The sequence below is a fragment of the Chiloscyllium plagiosum genome, unplaced genomic scaffold (assembly GCF_037043375.1).
Source record: "Chiloscyllium plagiosum isolate Xiang-an unplaced genomic scaffold, Cpla_swu_hap1 HiC_scaffold_19, whole genome shotgun sequence".
NCBI lineage: Eukaryota > Metazoa > Chordata > Chondrichthyes > Orectolobiformes > Hemiscylliidae > Chiloscyllium > Chiloscyllium plagiosum.
This window is the reverse complement of record NW_028270157.1, coordinates 18,095,847-18,121,679: the sequence shown is the minus strand read 5'-3', so window position 1 is coordinate 18,121,679 and position 25,833 is coordinate 18,095,847. Positions and strand designations below refer to the sequence as shown.

At 43.1% G+C, this 25,833-nt stretch overlaps 1 protein-coding gene across 4 annotated transcripts in view; it reads right to left on the bottom strand.

Annotated features, from left to right (window-relative positions):
- rfx4 (regulatory factor X, 4) overlaps nucleotides 1-25,833 on the bottom strand; it is a 145,208-nt gene that overhangs the window by 13,849 nt on the left and 105,526 nt on the right. For 2 of the 4 annotated variants that reach the window (XM_043708850.2, XM_043708852.2), the window contains exons 14-17: nucleotides 18,113-18,232; nucleotides 16,307-16,459; nucleotides 11,963-12,122; nucleotides 8,371-8,506 (exon numbers count right to left, since the gene is read on the bottom strand). In XM_043708850.2, the coding sequence (XP_043564785.1) occupies nucleotides 8,371-8,506; nucleotides 11,963-12,122; nucleotides 16,307-16,459; nucleotides 18,113-18,232 (569 nt within the window). Of the gene's footprint in view, nucleotides 1-421; nucleotides 476-8,370; nucleotides 8,507-11,962; nucleotides 12,123-16,306; nucleotides 16,460-18,112; nucleotides 18,233-25,833 lie in introns of those variants that run through there. The other 2 variants (XM_087996892.1, XM_043708851.2) reach the window with 2 other exon arrangements.

The following is a 25,833-nucleotide window of genomic DNA, read 5'->3' as shown; positions in this document are numbered from 1 at the left end:
CTCCATTTGCAACATTAGCAATGACATCAGGCCTGATGAAGGAGATGCATGTAATTGGGATATATATGGACAAAGTATAAAATAGCGACCCCTCTAATTGGTCAACAATTAAACACAACGTTTATGAGTGTGACTAACACCAATGAGCTCTGTGTGAGTCTTAAAAATAGCTGAGAGTCTGACTGATTCAACATTTTATTCCTTCCTTCAGTCAATGAACCTATCATTAAATTGGCAAGACACTGTACATGCTTGTTCATTATTGCTTAAATAACACATGCCAAGAATAGTTTAGGAATGAGAGATAGCCAAAGTGCCAAGTTGGAATTTAATACACCATTCTTCATTGTTACAGATATTATTGGTCATGGAAAATCAGTTTTAGGAAATAAAAGGTCCCATTTGTCCCCTTTCACTAAGCCAGAGACCTCTGCAGATATGGTTCGCAGTACCCTCAGCGATTGTTGGACACATCCTGAAACAGATTTATTTTTGTTCCACATAAATATTCTGATGGCCTCTTCAATCAAAAGACTGATTATTAATTTGACTCATTCCATGTGTGATAAATATAGCACAACATTCAAAGAACTCTTAACCAGGGTGTCCAGTATGCTACTGAACTGTGCCAGCAATGAACACCATGCAAGCAAAGGGCACCTCTCGCCTGCATCTTCCAACATGTAGTCACACAGAGGTTGTATTTGTATATGTTGGAACTATTTCAACTCAAGTGCCTTAAAAGGTATATGTGGGAGACCCCTGTGGAAGGTCTACTCCCACGATGTGATCTCGATCCCTATCTGTTCAGGATCTGAAGATTCATCAGTCCCTGCTAAATGAAGCCAATGAGTTGAGGTGTTCTCAGGAGGAGCTTCCTCTTCCTACACCCATTGCTCCTTGGAGTCTGGGCCTGGAACTCCCGGCCTTGACTGTGCAGTTCCTACTGGTTCGTTACTACTTTAATGGAAAGATTTCCCACAGATCCCACATGCTTCATGGGGTTAGCACCAGAGGTCCGGGAAAACAGAGCCAAAGACCTACAGCTCTATTAAGTTCTAAAGCCTGAATGATAGCAAGTGATTTTACGGTGCTGCTGTAAATTAATCCCCTCACATAAAAAGGAGTAGGGTGAGAAGCCTCAATAAAACAAAGGCTGACCTTTGACCCCAACTCCAATTTCCCAACAAATCCCGAAATCCCAAACCACACCATTCTCTGTTTTGAAAATGCTCAATGACTAAGAATCCCCAGCCCTCTGTGGTAATTAAGTTCTAAAGATGCAAAACTTTCTGTGCATTTAAATGTCTACTCTCCGACTTTCATTTTTCATGTTGTTGTGTGGACATCTGAGGCCTGCATTGAAGTAGTGACTTCCAGAATCGGAAATCAATGGGAGTGAACACCAATATGCGTATGGGTACTCTCCTCAGTCCGAAGTGATCGACACCTTATCCTAAGACAAGGTACCCTTTGTTCAGCTGGGGGAATCATCCTCTCAGAATCTAACTTGTCAAATTCACTAAAAATTTAACCTGTTTCATTGAGATTGTCTTTCATTCGTTACAGCGTGCACAGCTAAATTCCCGCAAGGCAGCAGGTTGCCAATTAAGCGATGTCATTGCTTCTTAAGAGCTTTGTTGATGATCCAATTCACCTCATTAATATTCAGCTTTCTATCCTACCAAATGTGCCAAACAAGCCATGCATTGAGAAAACTCAATGTGGAAATGAGAACAGCTACCTGGTGATTTTAGTTCGCCACTTGCTTTGATTGACCTCCGTGTTGGACACCGGGCACCAGTGTCTCAGGACACACTCCATGGGCACTTACCACACACACAGATCCCATGTCCATGGACATTGGCATCTGATAAATGCCAGCCTCTATGAAAGTAGACAAGCAGAAGGCTGGAAGAATACAGCAAGCCAGGCAGCATCAGGAGGTGGAGAAGTTCAACATTTCAAGTGTAGCCCTTCTTCAGAACTGGGAGTGGGTGTTAGGGGAGCTGCAGATAAAGGGTGGATGGGGGAGGGTTTTGGGTGGGGAGGGGGGCAGGATGGTGAGGTAGGGATGGGTGAACACAGGCACAGGGTACAACCTGGTTCTTTGATGGGAGGAATGAATCCAGTTGGTAGCTGGAAGGAAGGGTCGGTCAGAGGAATGGAGGAGGGGGGGGGGTCATGGGAAGAGAGCCTATTTGAAATTGGAGAACTCAATGTTGAGTTGTCTGGGCTGCAGGCTGTACAGGCGGACGATGAGGTGTTGTTCCTCCAATTTGCAATCTGATTCACTGTGGATATGGAGGAGGCCAAGGATGGTCATTTTGGAAAGGATACGGGAAGAGGAATTAAAATGGGCGGCGACTGGGAGGTCAGGTCGGTCCCTGTGGGCCTGGCTGAGATGCTCGCTGAAACGTGCCCTCAGTTTATGTTTGGCTTCCCCGATGTAGAGAAGACCGCATCAGGAGCACCGGATACAGTAATATAAGTTGGAGGAGAGGCAGATGAACCTCTGGAAGAACTGTTTGGGGCCTTGGATGGAGGTGAGGTAATAACCCTCATGGCACATCCACTTTTTGGACTTTGCCCCCTCAGCCAGAGATTTAGCACAGACACAAAGCTGGAAACCTGTCAGGATTGCCAACAAGCCTCAGTCAAGTCAAGGAGGATAGCTTTTGCTCAGGAGGTCCCAGGCACAATAAGTCAAGGACAGTCTGCTACACCAGTCCAGGGGTTTGGACATGGTGAGTCAGCCACTCAGGATGGTCAGAGTTAGGATCCCTTCCAGATAAGGTGAATGTCAGGCAGCCCAAAGCCCATCCTGATTCTATTTGCCCCACTAGGGATCACTTCTGGAACAAGAGAGAGGCAGGTATTAAAGGAGATGAAAGTGATTGCCACAGCTGGTATATTTGGTGTTCTGAGGAAGCAAGTTGGCAATGCAGAGGGTGCGCAGGGTTAGAGACACTGAGAGTTAGGGTTGGCAAGACCAAGTAGGGAAGATGTCACAGGCAGTAGTGAGAGTGATAGAGCGATGAACCTTGGTGGGAGATGGATACAATAGCGGAGATCTGGTGAGTGCAAGGTGCCAGACAGAAGATGATGGAACTAGCCTAGCAGAGTGGAGAGAGTAGTTGACCTTCTTCCTAGTGCGAGGTATTCCTCTGAATGACTGAGACTGCACTGACCCAGGTCGTGACCTCAAAAAGCCAGGCTGGCATAGTCAGGTGTGATGGGCCAGCATTGCTGGTTGTGGGGAATGAAGAAGTTCACCCTCTGAAAAACGCCAGCTACCAGGACCTCGAGGCCCTTGCCCACACAGTGGGACATCAATTTGCCCCATCTGCCATGTCCAGGGCACATATCAAGAACCGTACTGGAAAGCAGTGTTTTCTGGTGCACAACAGGCATTTAAAGATGGTATGGGCCAAGGATGTCAGTGTATTCCAGGATACACTCGGAAAGGCAAGTTGTCATGGGAAGATGCAGCTGAAATCGATAGTGGCATGCCAGGAGGGTGTGGTAGGTAATTAATGTGGTGGGTTTGGTAAGATACAGTAAAATGTCCTGCTAGGCCTTATGGCAAGAAACCCTCCAAAAAACTCAATGTAACTCAGACTTAGCTAAAAAATTGAAAGAGTCAGCCCTTCATCTCTCTATCTCCCCTTGTGTGCACTGAATCTTGATTGCAGTCAGTCAGTCTGTCTGTTTGCCAATCTGTCTCTCTCCATATATCCATAACTATGTTTGTCCCTCTCTTCTCTTCTTTGCATCCTTCTCTCTGTCCATCTATCATCTTTTCTTTCAGTCTATCCAACTCAATCTCTCTTTCCCCAGAGAGATTGTAGCTGTATGATGTGGGAGCTGGCTAATCCCATTGTGAACGGCAGTGGCCACATCTGCAGCAAGTGTTGGTTGCTGGAAGAACTCTGGATCAGAATTGATGATCTGGAATCTGAGCTTCAAACACTGAGGGGGAGAGTTATCTGGACGCTTTGTTTCAGGAGGCAGTCACACCAGGTAGATTAAGTAATTCAAATTCAGTCAGTGTTTAGGAACAACAGGGTGTGACTGCAAGTGAGGCAGGTAGGGGAATCATTTGTTCAGGAGTAGAGGAGCCTCAGTTTTTGACCTTATCCAACAGGCATGGGATTCTTACTCCCTGTACAGGTGAGGGAATGGACTGTGGAAGGATGAGCCAACTGACTACGGCATCATGGTGCAGAAGGCCATTCAAGAGGGGAAGCAAAAAGACAAGTTGTTATAGCGGATTCTGTAATTCGGGGGACAGATAGTATCCTCCACAGGCCGGGATCAGGAGTCCCACATGATGTTTTGCCTGCCCGGTGCCAGGATATAGGACATTTCCGACCAGCTTGAAAGGATATTGGAGCGGGAGGGGGAGGATCCAGTCATTGTGGTCCACATTGGGACTAACAACAAAGGCTAGGCAAGGATGGAGGACCAGTCTGGGGATCTTCGAGCACTAGGAACAAAATTAAGGAATAGGTCCTCAAGAATCATAATCTCTGGATTACTGCTCGAGCCACATGCAAATTGGCTTAGGGACAAAAAAGTTAGGGAAGTAAACATATGGCTAAGGGAATAGTGTGGGAAAGAGAGGTTCCATTTCACGGGGCATTGGCATCAGTTTTGGAACCAGGGGAATCTGTACCGATGGGACGGTCTCCATCTGAACCGATCTGGAACCGGTGTTCTAGTGAAAAGGATAATTAGGGTGGTCACTAGGAATTTAAACTTGTGAGTTGGGGGAAGGGAAAGGCAAAGCAACAGAAGTGTGGTGATAAATTCAAAGGTAAGTAGCAGTAGGATTTAAGTTCAAGGCAGAGTATGAAAGAAGCAAAAATGAAGGATAACTCAGGAGATATTAGAGATGTTGTGGATCATGATGGTAAGAAAGCTGGAAGCAAGGCACTTTACCTGATTGCTCGTAGCATTCGTAACAAGGTTGATGAGTTAATAGCACAAATCATCATGAATGCATTTGATTTGGTAGCCATCATGGAGACATGGCTATAGAATGGTCATGACTGGGCATTAAATATCCAGGGGAACCAGACTCTTCAGAAGGACAGACAGGAATGTAAGAGAGGTGGTGTAGCTCTGATATTCAAGGACGACATCAGGGCGGTGCTGAGAGATGATATAGGTTCTATGGAGCATGAGGTTGAACCATTCGGGTGGAAATTAGGAATTCCAAGAATAAAAGTCACTGATAGGTGTAGTCTATAGGCCACCAAATAATAACATCACATTGGGGCAGGCGATAAACAAGGAAATAACTAATGCCTGCAAAAATGGTACGGCCATTATCATGGGGGATTTTGATCTGCATGTAGATTGGTCAAACCAGCTCGGTCAGGGTAGCCTTGAGGAGTTGGTTGAGTGTATCCATGATAGTTTTCTTGAGCAGCATGGAATGGAAGCGACGAGGGAGCAAGCTATCTTAGATCTGGTCCTGTGTAATGAGGCAGGAATAATTAATGACCACATAGTTTGGGATCCTCTTGGAAGGAGTGATCACAGTAGGTTGAGTTTAAAGTACAGCTGGATAGTGTGAAAATAAAATCCAATGCCAGAGTCCTGTGCTTGAATAAGGGGGACTACGATAGAATGAGGGAGGACCTGGCTAAAGTAAACTGGAAACAGAGACTTTATGGTGCAACAGTTGACGAGCAGTGGAGGACCCTCAAAGAAATTTTCCAAAGTGCTCATCAAAAGTATATTCCGGTGAGAAGGAAGGACTGTAAGAGGAGGGGTAATCTGCCATGGGTGTCTCGGGAAATAAGGCAGGCTATCAAAATGAAAGAGAAGGCATACAAAGTGGCCAAAAACAGCAGGAATCTAGAAGATTGGGAAAATTTTAAAGGTCAACAGAGAGCCAAAAAAGAGTTATAAAGAAAAGTAAGATAGAGTATGAGAAAAAACTAGCACAGAATATGAAGACAGATAGCAAAAGTTTCTATAAATATATAAAACGAAGAAGAGTAGCTAAAGTAAATGTTGGTCCTTTAGGGGATGAAAAGGGGCAGTTAGTTCTGGGATATGATGAAATGGCTGAGGCATTGAACAGGTATTTTGCATCGGTCTTCACAGTGGAGGACACTAATAACATGCCAGTAAGTGACGAAGAGATGAAGGTAGGTGAGGACCTGGAAACAATTATTATTATGTTGGATAAGCTAATGGAGCTAAGGATAGATAAGTCTCCTGACCCTGATGGACTGCATCACAGGGTACTAAAAGAGATGGCGGGAGAAGTAGCAGGTGGACTGGCGGTAAGTTTCCAAAATTCACTGGACTCTGGGGCAATTCCAACATATTGAAAAATAGCAAATGTGACGCCACTGTTTAAAAAGGAAAGTTGACAAAAGATGGGAAATTATAGACCAGTGAGCTTAACTTCTTAGTGGGGAAAATGCTTGAGTCTATTATCAAGGAAGAAATAGCAGGACATCGCGAAAGAAATTGTCCCATTGGACAGATGCAGCATGGGTTCATGAAGGGCAGGTCATGTTTCATAAATCGTTTGGCATTCTATGAAGACATTTCAAGCAAGGTGGACAACAGGGACCCAGTGGATGTGGTGTACCTAGATTTCCAAAAGGCCTTTTGACAAGGTGCCACACATGAGGCTGCTGCATAATAGAAGGATAAATGGTGTTAGGGGTAGAGTATTATCGTGGACAGAGGATTGGTTGACTGACAGGAAGCACAGAGTGGGGATAAATGAGTGCTATTCTGGCTGGCAAACAGTGACTAGTGCTGTGCCTCAGGGATCGGTGTTGGGACTACAATTATTTACAATTTATATAGCTGTTTTGGAGTTGGGATAATGTGTATGATGTCAAAATTTGCTGTTGACACTAAGGTGGGTAGCAGAGCAAAGTATGCAGATGACTGTGAAACTTTGCAGAGGAACATAGATACATTGAGTGAATGGGCAAAGGTCTGACAGATGGAAGACAATGTAACTAAATGTGAAGTCATGCATGTTGGTAGGTGTAACAGTAAAATAGATTATTACTTGAATGGTAAAAAGTTGTAGCGTGCTGATTTGCAGAGGGACTCGCATGGCCTTGAGCATGAACAACTGAAGGCTGGTCTGCAGGTACAACAAGTAATTAGGAAGGCAAATGGAATTTTGTCCTTAATTGCTAAAGGCATTGAGTTTAAAAGCAGAGCGGTTATGTTGCAGCTGTACAGGGTGATGGTGAGGCCACACCTGGAGTAGTGTGTGCAGATTTGGTCTCCTTACTTAAGAAAGGATGTAGTGGCACCGGAGGGAGTGCAGAGGAGGTTCACTAGGTTGATTCTGGAGTGGAGGGGGTTGGCTTATGAGGAGAGACTGAGTAGATTGTGATTATATTCATTAGAATTCAGAAGAATGAAGGGAGATCTTATAGAAACATATAAAATTATGAAGGGAATCAATAAAATAAAAATAGATAGGATGTTTCCACTGGTAGGTGAGACTAGGACAAGAGGGCATTACCTCAAGATTAGAGGAAGCAGGTTTAGAACTGAACTGAGAAGGAACTTCTTCACCCAGAGGGTTTTTAACCAATGGAATTCCTTGCCCAGGGACGTAGTTCACGCTATTTCAGTAATCGCTTTTAAAGCTAAGGTAGATTCACTTTTGAACAATAAAAGAATTAAGGGATTTGATGGAAATACGGGTAAGTGGAGCTGAGTCTATGAAATGATTAGCCATGATCTTACTGAATGGCAGAGCAGGCTCGAAGAGCTGGATGGCCTACTCCTGTTCCTAGTTCTTCTGTTCTTATGTTCCACCTCTCTCTCATGTCTCTCTTGACACCCTGCTACCACACCTCCCACCATCATCTCCCCCCATTGTCACCCTGTTACCACCCCAACACCATTCCACTCCCAACTGTTTCTTTATCCCTTACATTCTGGGAATCCATGTATCAATGTTTGTGCTCTGTCTCTTTCTAGTTATTCCCTTATAACTACCTGTCTGTTTTTCTCTTACTCTCTCTCTCTCTTTCTCTCTCTCTCTCTCTCCATATCATTTTCTTGGATTTTCCCTTGTTTTGGATTCTTTAAGTGAAGTGAATTTGGTCAATTTTCATCTTGTTCTAATGGCAAGACCTCAGCACAAATCAACTTCAATTCAAAGTTCTGGATCGTTTACATGCATTTAAAGGGTACATTGACATAACCATCTAATGAATTATTACTGGAATTCAATCTTCTTGTTTTGTAACAATGAAATTTCTTTTAGTTCTTTGTTATAAACACATAATTATCATAAAGGTTCATTATTCAACTGAGTATAATCAATGTTTGATCATGCAAACCGAAGCACTGGGAGAGACTAACCTGTGAGCCACTCCTGTGGTAAGTTGGATATGGCAATGGAGAAGAAAGGCTGTCATGTGTTAGGGTTGGATACTGACCCTGAATGGGAAGAGGAGGTTGATTGCTGTAACTACCGTAGTTGTACCCTCCTGTGTACCTAGAAGAAAACAGGATGCTACAGTGATCTGCACCATTGACACAACTTCGTATGAAGAGCTTCAGTTAAAGAATTGCATCGTTTGTTGATGATAACCAAAAATCCCATATTGTGCAACAGTTCATCAATTGAGGTGCCGGGTCTTCATTCAGCCAGAGACACCAAAGACAAATAGAAAGAAAAATATTACTCATTAAAGTTCACATTGTATGCAGGGTTGTATTCTTGAGCAAACTCACATGTTGGCAATTTGAGGGTGCAACCTTATTTTGACCCCTATTCCATTTCACTTTCCCCTCCCCAATGGTAATATTGGGGAGGTAAAAGGATGAGTTCTATCGATTTTTAAAATTCATTTGTGGGACATGGATGTCGCTGGTTGGCCAGTATTTATTACCTGTCCCTAGCTACCCTCGAGGAGGTGGTGGTGAGCTGTCTTGTTGAACTGCTACAATCCATCTGCTCTGGGTTGACCCACAATGCCATTAGGGAAGGAATTCCAGGATTGTGACACAGCGACACTGAAGGAAAAGCAATACATTTCCAAGTCAGTGGCTTGCAGGGGAGCCTGCAGGTGGTGGTGTTTCCATGTATTTGTTGCTCTTGTCCTTCTAGATCAAAGTGTTTGTGGGTTTGGAAGGTCTGAGATCATTGGTGAATTTCCGCATGCATCATGTAGATACCACACATTGCTGCTATTGAGGTGGTGGAGGGAGTGGATGCTTATGAATGTGATGCCAATCAAGCAGACTGCTTTTGCTGGATGGTGTCAAGCTTCTTGAGTGTTATTGGAGCTGCACCCATCCAGGCAAGTGGGGAGTATTCCATCCCACTCCTGACATGTGTCTTGTAGATGATGGACAGATTTTGTGGAGTTAGGAGGTGAGTTATTCTCTGCAGCTTTCCTAACCTCTGACCTACTGTTGTAGCCGCCATGTTTATGTGGTGAATCCAGTTGAGTTTCTGGTCAATAGTAACCCCCAGGAACAGTGGAAGGAGCAGTGGGGGATTCAGTGATTGTAACACCATTGAATGTCAAGGGGTGGTGGTTAGATTGTTTCTTATTGGTGATGATCATAGCCTAGCATTTGGGTGGCATGAATATTAATGCCGTTTGTTAGCCTGAGCATAGATATTGTCTCGGTCTTGTTGATTTTGAACATGAACTGCTTCAGCATCTGTGAAGTCACGAATGGTGCTGAACATTGTGCAATCATTGGCGAACATTGTGCAATCATTGGCGAACATGCACAATTCTGACCTTATAATGAAGGGTAGGTTATTGATGAAGCAGCTGAAAATGGTTGGGACTCAAACATTGCCCTGAGGAACTGCAGAGATGTCTTGGAGCTGAGATGGCTGACCTCCAACAACCATGACCATCTTCATATGTGCCAGATATAACTGCTGTACGTATCCTGCTAGGTGGTAAAGGTTGTGGGTTTCAAAGGTGCTGTTGAAGGAGCTTTGGTGAGTTACTGCAGTGCATGGTATTGATGGCACACACTGTTGTTGTTTCAGTTGTGAAGGGAGTGAATTTTAAAGATGGTGGTATAGTGGGCTGCTTCATTCTGGATGATGTCAACCTTCTTGATTGTTATTGGAGGTGCATAGTCCTCTCAGTACTAAATGTGTGCAGTTGATGGCACCAGCACATGGGGGAGGCCAGCACTAACCCCATTATTGGGGAACAAATTGAATCTGCACGACCTTGCTCAGGTCACCCATCATTGTCTGGAAGGACCCATTTGCATAGAGGTTCAGCACCACAGTGTCCTTCACAGCCACTAGGAGAGGATGGCTTCACACTCACATGGAAAACTCTGGGCTTCTCATGCACCCAGGCAAGCTGAGGGACTCTGTGGCTGTGGCTGTCCCCTCAGCTGGGTGCTCCTCATCCATTGCCCTGGCCTGCTGCCATTCCTGGGCTGACCATCAGCCCTGGTCCTCCTTACATCTATCTACATTTTCTTCAGTCAATAGCCATAGTGATGAATATCCCATCATCACTCTCAGTGGAAAGGACCTAAAGTGGAGGCCTTGATGTGACTCTCTCCTTGCCTCTGGAATTCAGTTCTTTTGCACATGTTTGAGCCAAGGTCAGGAGGTAATGAGGTTAGGAACCGAGTGTCCCAGACATATTTCAGTATCCATAACCTTCAAACATTTTTTGTTATCATAAAGAGTGAAGTAGGTTGGCTGAAGACTCATGTATGATGATGGGGTTCTCAGGAGGTGGTCATAGATAGATCACCTACTCAACACTTCTGGCCGAAGATGACTGCAATGCCTTGAGCCTTGATGTGCTTAGTTGTGGATTCAACCCTTCCTGCAATGAATTGTTTAATCATCCACCACCATTCACACTGAATGTGGCAGGACTACAGAGCTTAGATCTGATCCACTGGTTGTGGGATCGCTTAGCTCTGTCTATCACTTGCTGCATATATTGTTTGCTCCTGGCAGGCTGTCTTGCCAATCTCCATTGAACCAGGTTGAACCGGGCCTGATGGTAATGGCTGAGTGGGAGATATGGCATGCCATGAGGTTGCAGATTATATGGGAATACAATTCACCTGCTGCTGATAGCCCACAGCATCTCATGGATGCCTAGTTGCTAGTTCGGATTGCAGTATATTATATTTAACAGGCAATAGTGGCATACAACATGATGGAGGCCTTTCTCAAAGTGCAGTTGATCCTCTAGAGGAACACAGATCCTGAGAGTAACGCATTCAATTTACAGACTGCTCATTGCCAACACCTGATCTGGTCATTTGTCTTGCTGGTGAACAAGGAGAGTGCAGGGCTACAACAGAGCTAGTGTGAATGTGTGAACATGAGTCTGTGACTTCCGCAGAGGAAAGAAAGTGCTGGAGATAAATTGTCAAAAGCCTGATGATAAAACTGTCCTTTATCGACCAATTACTGTTTTCACTGTTTCTTTGTGACTTTAGCACAGGTTTGAAATCTTATGAAATCCTCAGAATTTTCAGCTGCAGGCCTACTGTCTATTTCATGGCCTGACTGTAGATAGGAAAGAATATGTACGTGCTTCAACAGAACAGAAACCATTTGTTGAAAATGGACACAGATGTACCAGTAGCAGGAGTGAATGCACAGGGTTACCAGATACATGGGTTTGTCAGTAGAGGAAACCACAGATGTAGGAAGGTACACAAATATTACGTAGAAGAAAGTAAACGACTGTTACAGAAGAGATAAGTAAAGGAAATAGGAGAGAGAGGTAAATGGGATATAACAGGAGAGGGAGATACATGGATTTAACAGGAGAGAGGGAGGGTGCTATGATATTTGGAGAAAAAACAATTATATTACGTATATGCTTTCAGTCACATTTTCATGTTGAGTTATGGACCTGCTCCATTATGTTAAGTAAACCAACTAACACAGGAGCTAAATTGTGTAAACAAGTGGCAGCACATAAACACCTACCCATGTTCCTCTCTGTGTGGGTACACTGGCATCCTGTGAGTTGAGGACGCTGTAGGCACATTATTGCTCCTCATACACGGTAACTGTTGTGGGCTATCGGGAGGAGCGGAGCCTGTCGTAACGGTGTATGTCAGAGACCATGTATATGATTGAACTGCTCCTGGTAAAATAAAGATCTGTAAACGTCCGGGACAACATACTGAACCATGATATACTTCCTTAAATCGAATGTAATCTTAAAGAGAAAAATACATTTTAATGAGGCATATTATCATAGTCATATTGAAAGAATACTTTTTTATTAACCTGCTTATGATATTTAGAATTTGCTTGGCAACAAATTGTAGTGTAGGAAATTTAATAGTTTGCAGCAATTTAATTGGAGATTGTTTAATTGCAAACGGCGAAAGGAGGGAATATTATTTTTGTAACTTAGGTTGGCATTCTGGATAACAAGATAACAGCTAGATGAAGAATATGGCAGAGTATTAGAAAAAAAAAGGAAAGCTTTTCCTTTTAAAGTGTTTTATTCTTCCTTCTTTGCACCTCTCAAGGGCCCTTGCATTCCTCCTAAAGTGTGGGGGCCAGAACTGGATACAATACATTGGTTAGAACCTAACCAGACCATCACAAAGGTGCAACACGGCCCCATTGCTTTCGTACTGAACACCTCTATTTACAAAGCCCAAAGTCCAGAATCTCATATGATTTGCTAACCACTATCTCAAAATGTTCTGGCACATTCAAAGGTCAATGTGCATGCTCCCCCAGGAATCCCTTTCACTCTTTAGAACAACTATTAAATGCATAATGCCCCTCCCTGTCCCTTCTCCCAAAATACCACATTTCACACTTGTCCCATGTTAAATAACATCTGCCCATTCTGTGAGTTGACCTGAACAACCTAGGGAGGTTGTGGAATGGCGGACCAGACCGAGTCATCCAGAGTATCATACTAATGTTCTGGGGATGTGCATTCAAATCTTGCCATGGTATATGGTATAATTTGATTTGAATAACAAATGCAAAATTTAAAAATGCCAGTCTAACCATTGTTCATTTTCATAAATAAAAATCTGGTTCACTTACATCCTTCAGAAAAGTAAAATCGTTACCTGATCTGGCTTACATATAACTCCAGATCCACAGCAATGGGATTGACTCTGAAATGGCCCAGCCAACCATTCAGTTCAAAGGCAATGAGGAATGGACAATGAATACTGGCCATGAAAGGTGCTACCCATACCCCGTGAATTATTCTTATTTTTAAATCATCACTATTTGCCACCCACTAAGTTTGTTAGTCTACATCCAGGATTTCCCTATGTAACGGCAGGAACTCTTGCAACTTCAACAGCTCAGGAAGGCCCACCACCACTTCCTCAAGGGAAGCCAGCAATCCATGGGTCAGAGAATGACACAGCAGTGAAGGATTGTATATGGCATACTGAAACTGTACCAGCTCTTGGTACAGCTATGCCACTAATTAATCCCATTCACTGACTCCTTCCCCACAGAGAAGCATGAAGGGTGAAAAAAATCCAACCTGTGGATTCTTGTACCTTCCAAAAAGGTACCTGACCTATGTTTGACTTTGCCAGGGATTTCCACCTACCCACACCGCCTGGGTTGGTTCTGTGTTTTGCAAATATTGATGGAGTGTCTGAGGAGTGTTGGTGCAGACGTGAACGGATTAGAAAGCCATTTTCTCAACCCAGTGTTCTTCATCATTTAAAACCCCCTAATCTTGACTTCTCACCCTCTCACAACCCCCCTACACCACCTCTAATGCCATCCCGTATACCTTCTGGTCATCTATGCCACACTTTGCTCTCTCAAATTGCCCCTGTCGGCAACCTCCATGTGCCCCCAACATATCCTCACCCAATTTGCACTATTTAGAGTCCTCATGAATCCATGCAAGTAAAATAGAAATCATTTTAAAATTATTGGAAAAATTAAACAATAAAAATCTAATAAAATTATGAATTCAAACACTTAAAGTCATAGAGCCATCGAGTTGTAGAGCATTGTAGAAACAGACTGTTTGATCCAATTTGTCCAGGCCAACCAGATATCCTAAATTAATCTAGTCCCATTTGCCAGCATTTAGCCCATATGGCTCTAAGTTACTATTTATGTAACCATCTAAATACCTTTTAAACGTAATTGTACCAGCCTCCATTCTGCCTGCTCATTCCATACATGCACCATCCTCTGTGTGAAAATATTACCCTTAGGACCCTTTTAAATCTTTCCTTTCTCATCTTAAACCTATACCCTCTAGATTTGGACTCCCCTACCATTGGGAAAAGACCATGATTGTGCATCCTATCCATGTCCCTCGTGATTTTATAAACTTCGATAAGCCTCTGATGCTCCAGGGAAAACAGCCCCAGCCTATTCAGCCTCTCCTTATAGCTCAAACCCTCCAACCCTGGCAACATCCTTACAAATCTTTTCTGAACCCTTTCAAGTTTAACTTAAACATACAAAAAAACCCCAGAGTAAAAAAGCAGCAGCTTTTATGATAAAGTCTTTCAGCTATCCTTCCTGAAATTTTCAAAACAGAATAGTGTGTTGCATTTCTATTTCAAAGACGAGTGCCTTTGAATCGATGGAGAGGAGCAGGTTTGTTGTTTCTTTTACATTTCAAAGTCGGGGATCTTTTTACAGCTAAAGCTGTCAATCAGTTTAACTTGCAGCACAAAACATGACATTAGAGATTGAGGGAAGGTTTATTTTTGATTTTTTAATGCATGATGGCATTTCTTCCAATGAAAGAAGTACTTCAATGCATGTGAGCACTTTCAAAATGGTAGTCAATGTAATCTTTGCAAAATAGAGCCCTATGATGAATCATTGCAAGAAACACATCTATGTGTTTCTAATTGAATACTTCTTCTTAACAGACTCTCATAGTTCATACAGCATGGGGTAACAGACCCTTCAGTCCAACTAGTCCATGCTGACCAAGTTTCCCAAACCTAACTAGTCCCACTTGCGTACGTATGGCCCAGATCCCTCTAAACCTTCTCTATTCATGTACCTGTCAAATTGCCTTTTAAAAGTTGTAACTGTACCTGCATCTATCACTTTGTCATATGAACCAACCTGTGTAAAAAAGTTTCCCCTATTAAATCTTTTTCCTCTCACCTTAAAAATACGCCCTCTAGTTTTGAACTCACCCACCCTAGAGAAAAGACTTTCCTGATTCGCCCTTTCTATGTCCCTCATGATTTTATAAACTTCTATACGGTCACCCCTCAACCTCCTCAAGCTCCAGGGAAAGAGCCAGCCTATATAGCCTCTCCTTATAATTCAAAACTTCCATTCCTAGCAACGTTCAGGTAAATATTTTCTGAAAACTCTCCAATTTAATAATATCCTTTCTATAGCAGGGCAACCAAAACTGTACAGAGTATTCCAAATGTAGCCTCACCAATGTCCTGTACAACCTCAACATGATGTTCCAACTCCTTTACTCAATGGTCTGAGCAATGAAGGCAAGCGTGCTCAACATCTTCTTAACCACCCTGTTTTCCTGTGACACAACTTTCAAAAATATTGGAAGTTTGCAAAGTATTGCACCAACATTTCAGAAGGTTCCATTCTTCTGATACAACCCAGCATCCCCCCAGTGGTCAGAAACGCTCCTAGGAAATGTATCCTTTTTAAGGTTTCTAAAACCAGGACCAATGCATGAAGAGTGTGCATGTGGGAAGAAATACAATTTTCCTGCAGTGCTCACATGGGGATCCAGGAGAGGTACAAGCCTCTTATGCACCCAGGACCTTCCCAATGTGTGAAAAGGTCACACAAAATAGATAGGAGTCCAGATGGTGGGTAAAATTGCTTGTCTACCTAAGAAACTAAAGTTTAGTGTTTCTTTCTTTCATTCATTCACAGGATGAGGATGTTACTGGCTCGGCCAGTATTTGTTGCCCATCCCTAATAGCCCAGAGGGTGGTTAACAGTCAGCCACATTGCTGTGGGTCTGGAGTCACATGTACACCAGCCCAGGGGAGGATGGCAGCTTACTTCCCTAAAGGACATAAGTGAACCAGATGGGATGTTCCCAACAGTCGACATGGTCATCATTAGACTCTTAAATCCAGATAACTACTGAATTCAAATTCCACCATCTGCCATGGTGGAATATGAACCCAGGTCTCCAGAACATTACCTGGGTCTCTGGATTAACAGTCCAGCAATAACACCATTGCCTCCACTTACACAAGTTGATCTCTACATCCATTAGGAATCAGGTATTCAGTTCATTATTTGTTCTGTTCACTAAACCATTTGCTTGTTGCCCTGAGTAAGTTGCAGATGAGGTCTCACCTGGTGCTGTTAATGCAGTGTATTCGGGTGACTGACTGCTGACAGGTGAGGTTGGTTGGATTTCAGCTGTGACAGATTTTGCAGGAGAGAAAGGGCCAGGGGATTGCGTCGGAGGGCTGTGGTCTGTCTGTCCAGCCTCTTCCCTTCTGTCTCCTGCACATTGACGTAAAGATTAAAGTGTCCATCAGTGAATAAGTCAGTGCCGATGGTTACCCATCAATATTAACCTCTCGATACAATTAATTTTAGTGCCATAATCACATGGTCATGGTGCAGTGTGCTACACTAACAACAGCAGTGACTAAAGTATATGTAAACAGGAACTATAAATGAAAACAACGACTTGCTTTTGTATTTAGCTTTGCAAAATATTCCAAATAGCTTCACAACAGTGTTATAATGTGGGAAAATGTGTGACTGTCCACTCTGGGAGGAATACAAAAGCAGAAACTTATTTAAATTGACGGAGACGGCAGAATGTTGCAGTCCAGAGGGATCTGGGTGTTCTTGCATGTGAACCATGAATGGTTAGCAGGCAGGAACAGGGAAGGAAGATAAGTGGAAGGTTCTTTTGTTACATGTAAGGAAGTCTTGCTGTAACCTTTAAGGCATTGGCGAAACACATTTGAGTCCAGTGCAGTTTTTGTCCCCTTATTTAAGGAGGAATATGATTGCACTGAAACTATTTCAGAGAAGGTTCAGGGATTTGTATCAGAAAAGGTTGGGCCTAAGCACATTGGAATTTCGAAGTCTAAAAGGTGACCTTGGAACATACAAGATTCTAGGGGGATTTGACAGAGTGATACTGAGAGGATGTTTCCCCTTGTTCGGTAATCTAGAACCAGGGTCACCTTTTAAACAATTAATGGGTGTCCCATTTAAGATGGGGATAAGGAGGGATTTCTTCTCTCAGAGGGAGATAGTCTGGAATTCTCCGCTCCAGCAAGCAGTGGAGGCTGCATCATTGAATATATTCAAGCCCAAATTGGAAAGGTTTTTGACTGATAAAGGAGTCAAGATTTATGATGGCCAAACAGGAATGTCTGGCTACATGAGATTGGTTTTAATTTTCTGCCTGGTGATGTAGGCTGAAGGGACTGAATGATCTATTCTTGCTCCTATTTCTTATTGTTCAAATGTGACTTATCACAAAGCTATGCTGGGAGATAAATGGCCGAAATCTTTGTCAAAGAGGTAAGTTTTAAGACTAGCTTTAGAATTCTTGAATATTGAATGTTTCTGATTTATAGCATCCACAGTTCTTTTGGTTTTTATACAATATAAAGGAACTGTTTTAAAGTACAGGAAATGTTTATATGTTGGATCTTTAAAATTACATCCCTGTATAAGATCCCATTCTTAAGTATGAGTACTTGTTCATAAATCAGGGACCCCTGTACACATTTTAACCTCTTCCTCAACTTGTCTTTCAACCTTCAAACTTTTGTGTACTCAAATCTCCACCTCTGTTTCTGCGCTCCCTTTTCTTAATATTGCAATATTTAGTTCACATTTCCTGTCCTCATGGTCCTGATCAAAATGGATAATGTCACATTATCTGCATTAAATTTTTATTCCTACATGTCTGCCCATTCTGAGTTTATCCCTCTGTATGGTTCACTACACTTCCATAGGGAGTTAAGTTATCTGCAATCTTTGCAACTTATGTCCCATACACCCACATTCAGCACATTAACAGGAGGTAGAGAAGTTCAGATGAGAAATTCCAGAACTTGGTGCCCAGGCAGCTAAAGGAGAGTGATGAAGCAGTGTGCATGAAAACTTGTACTAACGTCCAGTCTTTACCTGAGCTGCCTTCTCCTTTCATTGCTCTCATTAGTTCATTTGCTCTCTCCTGACAGTGCAGAGATTCCAGGAGATAAAGTACATAGTCATCAAATGTCAGGTGGATTAGGTGAAAGGAGCCTGGAACAGATGAAAAACATTTACAGAAATATTTATTATGCACCAACATTTAACTTCTGGTGTTTATCACAAAGGAAATTGGGTATAAAAGTAGGAAACTGTTGTTACAGTTGTAGAGTACCTTAGTTAGAATGCATATGGAGCATTGTTATTATATCATCTTATGAGGATTTGTTGTCATATTTTTGTTTTAGAATACTTTGAATTTTGGGATGCTTCAATATGTTAAAGGTATGATATAAATATGAGTAGTTATTGTTGTAGCATGCCAGAAACGGAATCCATATGGGGTCACTCTGATTTTCTTGAATCCTATTGGGCTGTTGGGAAACAACTCTATCACTGAAACGCACATCCACTTTATATAGAGCCTTTGACATTTGAAGACTCCCCAGGGCACCTCACATGAGCGAATACATCAAGTCACATAAAAAGGTATTAGGAAATGTGACCAAAGGTTTAGTCATTGGGGTTTGTCTTAAGAAGTGTCTGAAAAGGGCAGAGAGAAGAAGAGGGTAAGGGAGGGAATTCTTGAAGTTAGGGACTGGGCAGCCAAATGCATATCTGCTGAGGGTACAGCAATGAAAATTAGGAATATGCAGAATGACTGAATCAGAAGAGTGCAGAAATTGCAGAGAGTTAGAGGTCTGAAGGAGGTGACAGAGATAATTGGCGGTAGAGGACACATGTGACTGTGGGGCTAGACCATGATTCGAACTTGAGAATGAGAGCTTGGAAATCATGGGGCTGTTACAGTATAGGAAGGTGATGCTGGTCAGAGAGAATAGAGTGGGTGACGGTGAATGGATCTTGGTGCCAATTAGTATTTGGGAGGCAGAGCCTTGGGTGACCTAACATTTATGGAGAGTTTGGAGAAATACAATTGTACCATAGTCAGGTGACCTCTATCTCTGCTGTAAATACCTTTGTGTTCAGTCTATGGGAGGCATTCCATACACCACTTGAAAGATGGTGTCAGAGTGGAGTAGCTGAAAATGAGTGGATTTTGAGAGCCGTAATGAGTCAGCTACTGAAAGAAACAAGGAAGAAGTAAAAAAATAATAATTAGTGAACTTCTCAGAGTGGAAACCATTGTAAAAAAATTGCCAGCCTATGGACATGGAGCCACAATGGAAGAATCCATGACAGAACATGACCAGAATTTAGTGCAGAGCTTGCCAGATGAAGCTGAACAAGAAAGACGCAATTGAAGATGCCTGAAGTCGAGTCCCTTCACCTACAAAGTGAGAGCTGTGACAGAAGTACAACAATCAATGGATGTGAAATTGGCACAATAATTTGTTAGATTTGTGAACAATTTAGAAAAGTTCTTGCCTAATTTATCATCAGAATGTGAGTTTCTATGCAAGCACACTGAATATGGAGTAGTATCGAGTAGCAAACATGGGCAGCTTTCTCTAGAATCAAACAATCCGTGATGACAGGCAAGGGGAAAACCACCAGGGTCCAACCACCAGTATTGAGGTACTGCCATATCAATGATGAAGTCATTTACAGCGCAATGTAATCGATAGAGGATTTGGAGTAACTCGTATGCAGCAAGGATAACCGGCTGTATTTGCATCCAGAGAGTTAATGCAAACTGAATAGTGTTATGCTCAGATATAGAATGAATGCTTGGTTACTGTATTCGCTTGTTGTAATAACTCAGGAAGCCTGCCTGGAAAGGAACATAATTTGTTGTTGAACCCCAATATAGACAGACTATTTGTGGTGTGTGCAAGCTAGTCCCTGCCTGGGACAGGCTGTTCTGCAGACCCCTCCCCAGGTCTGTTTTATGGATATTTCCTAATTAACCTGTTCAGAAATATTACTACACACCTTTGGAGCAGGTGGGACTTGAACCAGGCCTTCTGGTTCAGAGATGGGGTTAGTACTACTGTGCCACCAGACCTCTTATGCACCTGTTTCTTTTTTTAAAAAAGGCAGCCTGCTCAGGGATGTTATTATACACTGCTAGAGCAGGAGGGACTTGAAATCAGGCCTCTACAGTCCAGAGGTAAGGACACTAACACTGTGCCACAAGCCCCCGTCTGGGTTTGCTTTATTTTTTTCTCTCCAATCAACTTGCTCAGAGACATTATGATAGACTGCTGAACGTGTGGGACTTGAACCCACACCAGCTGGTTCAGAGGTAGTCACACTACCATTACGCCTCAAGTCTGCTTGCTGAGTGTGGAAGGTTTGAGTTATAAAGCAAGGCTGCCTAGGTGTTTTTCACTGGAGGAGAGAAAGTTGAGAGGCTACCTGATAAAAGTTTACAAAATACTGAGAGGTATAGATAATTATAGTTGGCTTTTCCCTTGGATGACAGATTTCAAGGCGAGTGGGCACAATTTTATGGGGAGAGGAGAAATATTTTAAAAAGACATGAGGGGCAAACATTTTACACAAAGGGTGCTTCACATGTGGAATGAACTTCCTGAGAAAGTGCTAGATGTGAATATGATTACAATATTTAAAAGAGATTTGGCTAAATACATGAATAGGAAAGGTTTGGAGGGATATGGGCCAGGATCAGGCAGGTGGGACTAGTTTAGTTTGGGATTATGTTTAGCACGGACTGGTTGGACCGAAGTTGAAAAGTGTGGCGCTGGAAAAGCACAGCAGGGCATAGCCCAAGATGGCATCTTGTACAAAGGAAACAAAGTCATTATCCCGAAAGAGATTAGAAAAGAGGCATTGAATCACATCCATTGAAGAATTGAGACCAATCTGAAGGAGGCAAGAAAACTAGCTAACAAACAATGAGATTAAGGACCACAGTAGCCAGTACAGCGTTTGTACAAATACCTAGCTCAGAAAGGTATATGCCACTCATGATGGATGACATCCAGACAGAGAAAATTAGAATTTGTCATGGAGAAAATATGGAAGAGACTCTTCATTTTCATAGAAATTATCTTGTGACCATCAACTATTTTTTCCGATTAATGGGTTTTAGACTTGAAGCCTAACGATTACCATTGAGTTTGTAGAATGCCTGGAAGTACTTCAATTGGTACATTATTTCAGATTTTGGTATGGGTGACAATGGCCCACATTTATGATGAAGAATTCAGCTATTCCACAATAGATTACCTCCACACTGGTTCCAGTCAAATGGGAATGCTGAGGCAACAGTGAAAATTGCCAAATGAATCATAAAGAAATTGAGCAATCCAGTGCAGACTTATACAAGGCAATCCTTGACTGGAGAAATATATGTACTAAAGGTATGGAAAGTAATCCAGTTCAAAGACTAATGTCACACTGCATCCAAACTGCTTGTCCAAAAGTGAAAACGCTACAGAAGCCTGATGTACAAAACAGGGGGATGAGGGTAAAGCGGTTGATATATGGACTTCAGTAAAGCATTTGATAAGGTTCCACACAGTAGGAGTTTTGGGGATTGAAGATGATTTTGTGGTTTGGATCAGAAATTAGCTAGCTGAAAGAAGACACAGGGTGGTGATTGATGGGAAATATTCATCCTGAGATCAGTTACCAGTGGTGTGCCACAAGGATCTGTTTTGGGGCCACTGCTGTTTGTCATTTTTATAAATGATCTGGATGTGGACATAGAAGGATGTGTTAGTAAATTTGCGGATGACACTGAGGTAGGCAGAGTTGTGGATAGTGCCGAAGGATGTTGTGGGTTACAAAGGGACATAGATAAGATGCAGAGCTGGGCTGACAAGTGGCAAATGGAGTTTAATGTGGAAAACTGTGAGGTAGTTTACTTCAGAAGAAGAAAAAGGAATGCAGAATATTGGGCTAATGGTAAAATTCTTGGCAACATAGATGAACAGAGAGATCTTGGTGTCCAGGTGCATAAACCCCTAAAAGTTGCCACCCAGGTTGATAGAGTTGTTAAGAAAGCACATGGTGTGTTGGCATTTATAGGTAGGGGAATTGAGTTTCAGAGCCACAAGTCATGCTTCAGCGGTACAAGATACTCGTAAGGCCACACCTGGAGTATTGCATACATTTCTGGTCACACCATGAAAGGAAGGATGTGGAAACTTTGGAAAGGGTTCAGAGGAGGTTTACTAGGATGTTGCCTGGTATGGAGGGAAGGTCTGATAAGGAAAGGCTAAGGGCACTGAGGCTGTCTTTGTTGGAGAGAAGAAGGTTGAGAGGTGACTTAATCGACACATATAAGATAATCAGATGGTTAGATAGGGTGAACAGTGAGAGCCTTTTTCCTCAGATGGTGAAGGCTAACCTGAGGGGACATAGCTTTAAATTGAGGGGTGATAGATTTAGGACAGATATTAGGGGGTAGTTTCCTTACTCAGAGAGTAGTAGGGGTGTGGAACAGCCCAACTGCAATAGTAATAGATTAGTTGACAGTAAGGGCATTTAAATGGGCATTGGACATACAAATGGATAATAGTAGAATGGTGTAGGTTAGATGGGCGAGGGCCGAAGGGCCTCTACTGCACTGTAACGTTCTATATTCTATGTAACAAGCATGAGTGACAAAATCAAGGTCGAACAATAAAAAGGCAAATTTCATTTTGATAAAATTATCAAATTATGGCCAGAGTTGAGCTGGGACAGAGTACAAATATTCAACACTTCAATAAAAGACAGCCCATGTGGCAACATGGAAACAGTGTCGAGCTGCTGCCAGCTTGATCATTCACAGAGTGTGAACTAACAGGTACATTGCCGCAATCACAGACATGTATGCACAGACAGTGGATCAGGAAGAAGAATCCTGTATAGGGCACAGAACAACCAAGAGTTCCAGGGCTCCACTGTTCACCAGCAACAGAAATGGATCAGCTTACCATAGCAATTGCACTTACTACAGGAACGATATTCGCTGGAGAGGGATCATCAATCTTAAATCGAGCAGATACTACAGGGACAACCATGCTCTTATGTGATAAGCATGGTTTAAAGTATATGTTTAGAATACATGTGCAGAGGCTGACCAAAGTGGAATTGACAAGAGTGAACACATTGTTAATGAACGATCGGTTTCTTTGGGAACATATATATTGGGTAACTTGTGTAAGTTATAAATGCAGGTAATGCTGCATGCAATTTCATTCTGAAACGGGAGCTGTTGGGAGAAATGTAACTTTAGTGTACTCCTGGCTTGCCAGACTTTCATGTCTTCTCTATCTCTGCTGTAATTGGCTTTGTGTACAGACTGTGGGAACCATTCAACATATATTACCAGAAACATGGAAAGTGCACGATGGTAGGCTCGTCAGGAGAGCGCTGAGCTAATTCAGCTGCCCGCAGAAATTTGTCATCATTCCCTGTCTGCTTCACGGTGGTCTGCAAGCTGTGGTCCTCACCAATGGATCCAATGCAGACCCAACAGGAGTGCAGTCTGGACTGCACCAATCCACCAACACGCTTCTCCATCTTCCTCACTGCAACACTCCACCCCAGCTACATCAAGCCAGAGAGGAGCTAACTAACAGGATGAGTGGGAAACAATTCAATTGTTGATGCCTCCAGGCAGACCAACCCAACGTCTGTCAGATGACACTGACATGTGTGCACACTCAGAGACCAAGCTACAAACCATCACTGATGCATTCATTGGGGAGTATGAGAGAATGGGCCTCAGACTAAACACCCAGAAGACAAAGGTTCTCCACCAGCCTACTCCCACCGCACAACACTGTCCCCCGCATCGCCCTTCCTTGACCATCAAAATCGATAACGTGACCCTGGATAATGTGAGTCATTTCCTATAGCTCGGGAGCCTACTCTCAGAGCAAGCAGACATTGAATATGAAATCTAACATCGACTCCAGTACAGCCTTTGGATGCGTGAATACAGAATGTTTGAAATCCAAGGCCTCAAACCACCAAGCTCACGGTCCAGCCATGGTGCCACCCTCCCGTATGCATCAGAAACATGGACCATGTCCAACTGACACCTCAAGTCCCTGCAGAGTTATCAATAACACTGCTTCCACAAAATCCTGCAAAGCACCAGTGGGATAGGCCTACAACGTGCGCGTCCTCTCCTAGGTCAATACTGAAGCATTGCTCATGCATGATCAGTTGCGGTGGGCAGACTATATTATCTGCATGCCCAACATTACACTCCCTAAACAAATGCTCTACTCTGAACTGTGCAGTGGTGAATGATCACGAGGAGGCCACCCTGAAAGCCTTCGTAAATAAATGCAGCACCCCCACCGACATGCGGGAATCACTTGGCCTGGAATGCACAAACTGAAGAAGAAGCAGCTGTGAAGGCACCGACAGCTTTGGGCATCGCCGAGTGGTGTATATGGAGAGGAAGCTCGAGCAGCGGGAAGAGCTCATGCAACCCAGCGCATCTCACCCTTCTGCCTCACCATCTGTGGCTCCAGGTACCACAAAACCCAAACCAACTGGAATGGATGCAAGCCATCCTGAGGAACTGCCAAAGAAGATGAATTATAGAATCCCGATAGCATGGGAGCAGGCCATTTGGCCCATCAAGTCTACACCAACCCTCCGAAGAGGATCCCAACAGACCAACACCCATACACAATCCCTGAATTTCCCATAGCTGACCCACCTAGCCTGCACCTTCCTGAAGACTGTGGGCAATTCAACACAGCCAGTCCACCTAACCTGCACATCTTTGGACTGTCAGAGGCGACTGGAGCACCCAGAGGAAACCCACGCTTGGTGGGGTGGGTGGGGTTGGTTGGCATGTAAACTCAACACAGAGGGTTACCCAAGCATGGAATTCAACCTGGGTCCCTGGCACTGTGAGGCAGCGGTGCTAACCACTGAGCCACCGTGCCACCCTGATGAAGAAAGGATTGGAGCAGTGAAGTCTCGAGATGCCAAAGTTGTGGATTGAAGTTTCATCAACAAATGAGCTAAGTTGAAAGGGGCATGAATAACAGCAGAGCTGAGCCCTTCCATTGCTGCTTTTGCAGGCACTGTTCAGATTAAATAGGTGAATAGCCACCTCGCTTGGTTCCATTACATTTTCATTTACTTGTTTGTTTCTTGGCGATTATGCAGAGGACTCTCTTTCCTATTGGTTTTGCCAGACTAACATTATCATAATAAAGCAGCAATATTCATAACCATTTCTTTGGTGCCACTGGGTACTTTTTTGTTGCAAAGGAATCCCCGTGGGTTTTTTTTCAACTGAAATATGAATGTGTTAAGATGCATTAAACTAGTCGTTTTTAATTAAAATGCATGGGCTAATGTATTAAAAATGACAGACTGACTGAATAGAACAGCAAGAAAGGGCAAGTGCAACACTAAACAAGAAACATTCTTCTCCAGACAGTATCAAGGAATTGGATTTGAAAGAGACTTCATGCTTTTAACTTGCACTGGATAATACAATCTCCATATTATGGGGTACCAACTGTAAACACCAATGGCAGTTCACAAAGAGACTTGCACACAGCCCCATAAAACGCTAACACGCAGCGATTCATGGAGGGTGGCTATTGTCAATTAGTCATTTCTGAGAGAGGAAACCTTTATCAAAATATTCCCCAACCCCAGCCGTGCCTTTGAAATGCAGAGACGGGGAGGGGAGCAGTTTCTTTGTTGGAAACTTGCTGTCTGAGCTGCCACAGCTCACTGTAAGAACCGAGTCAGCA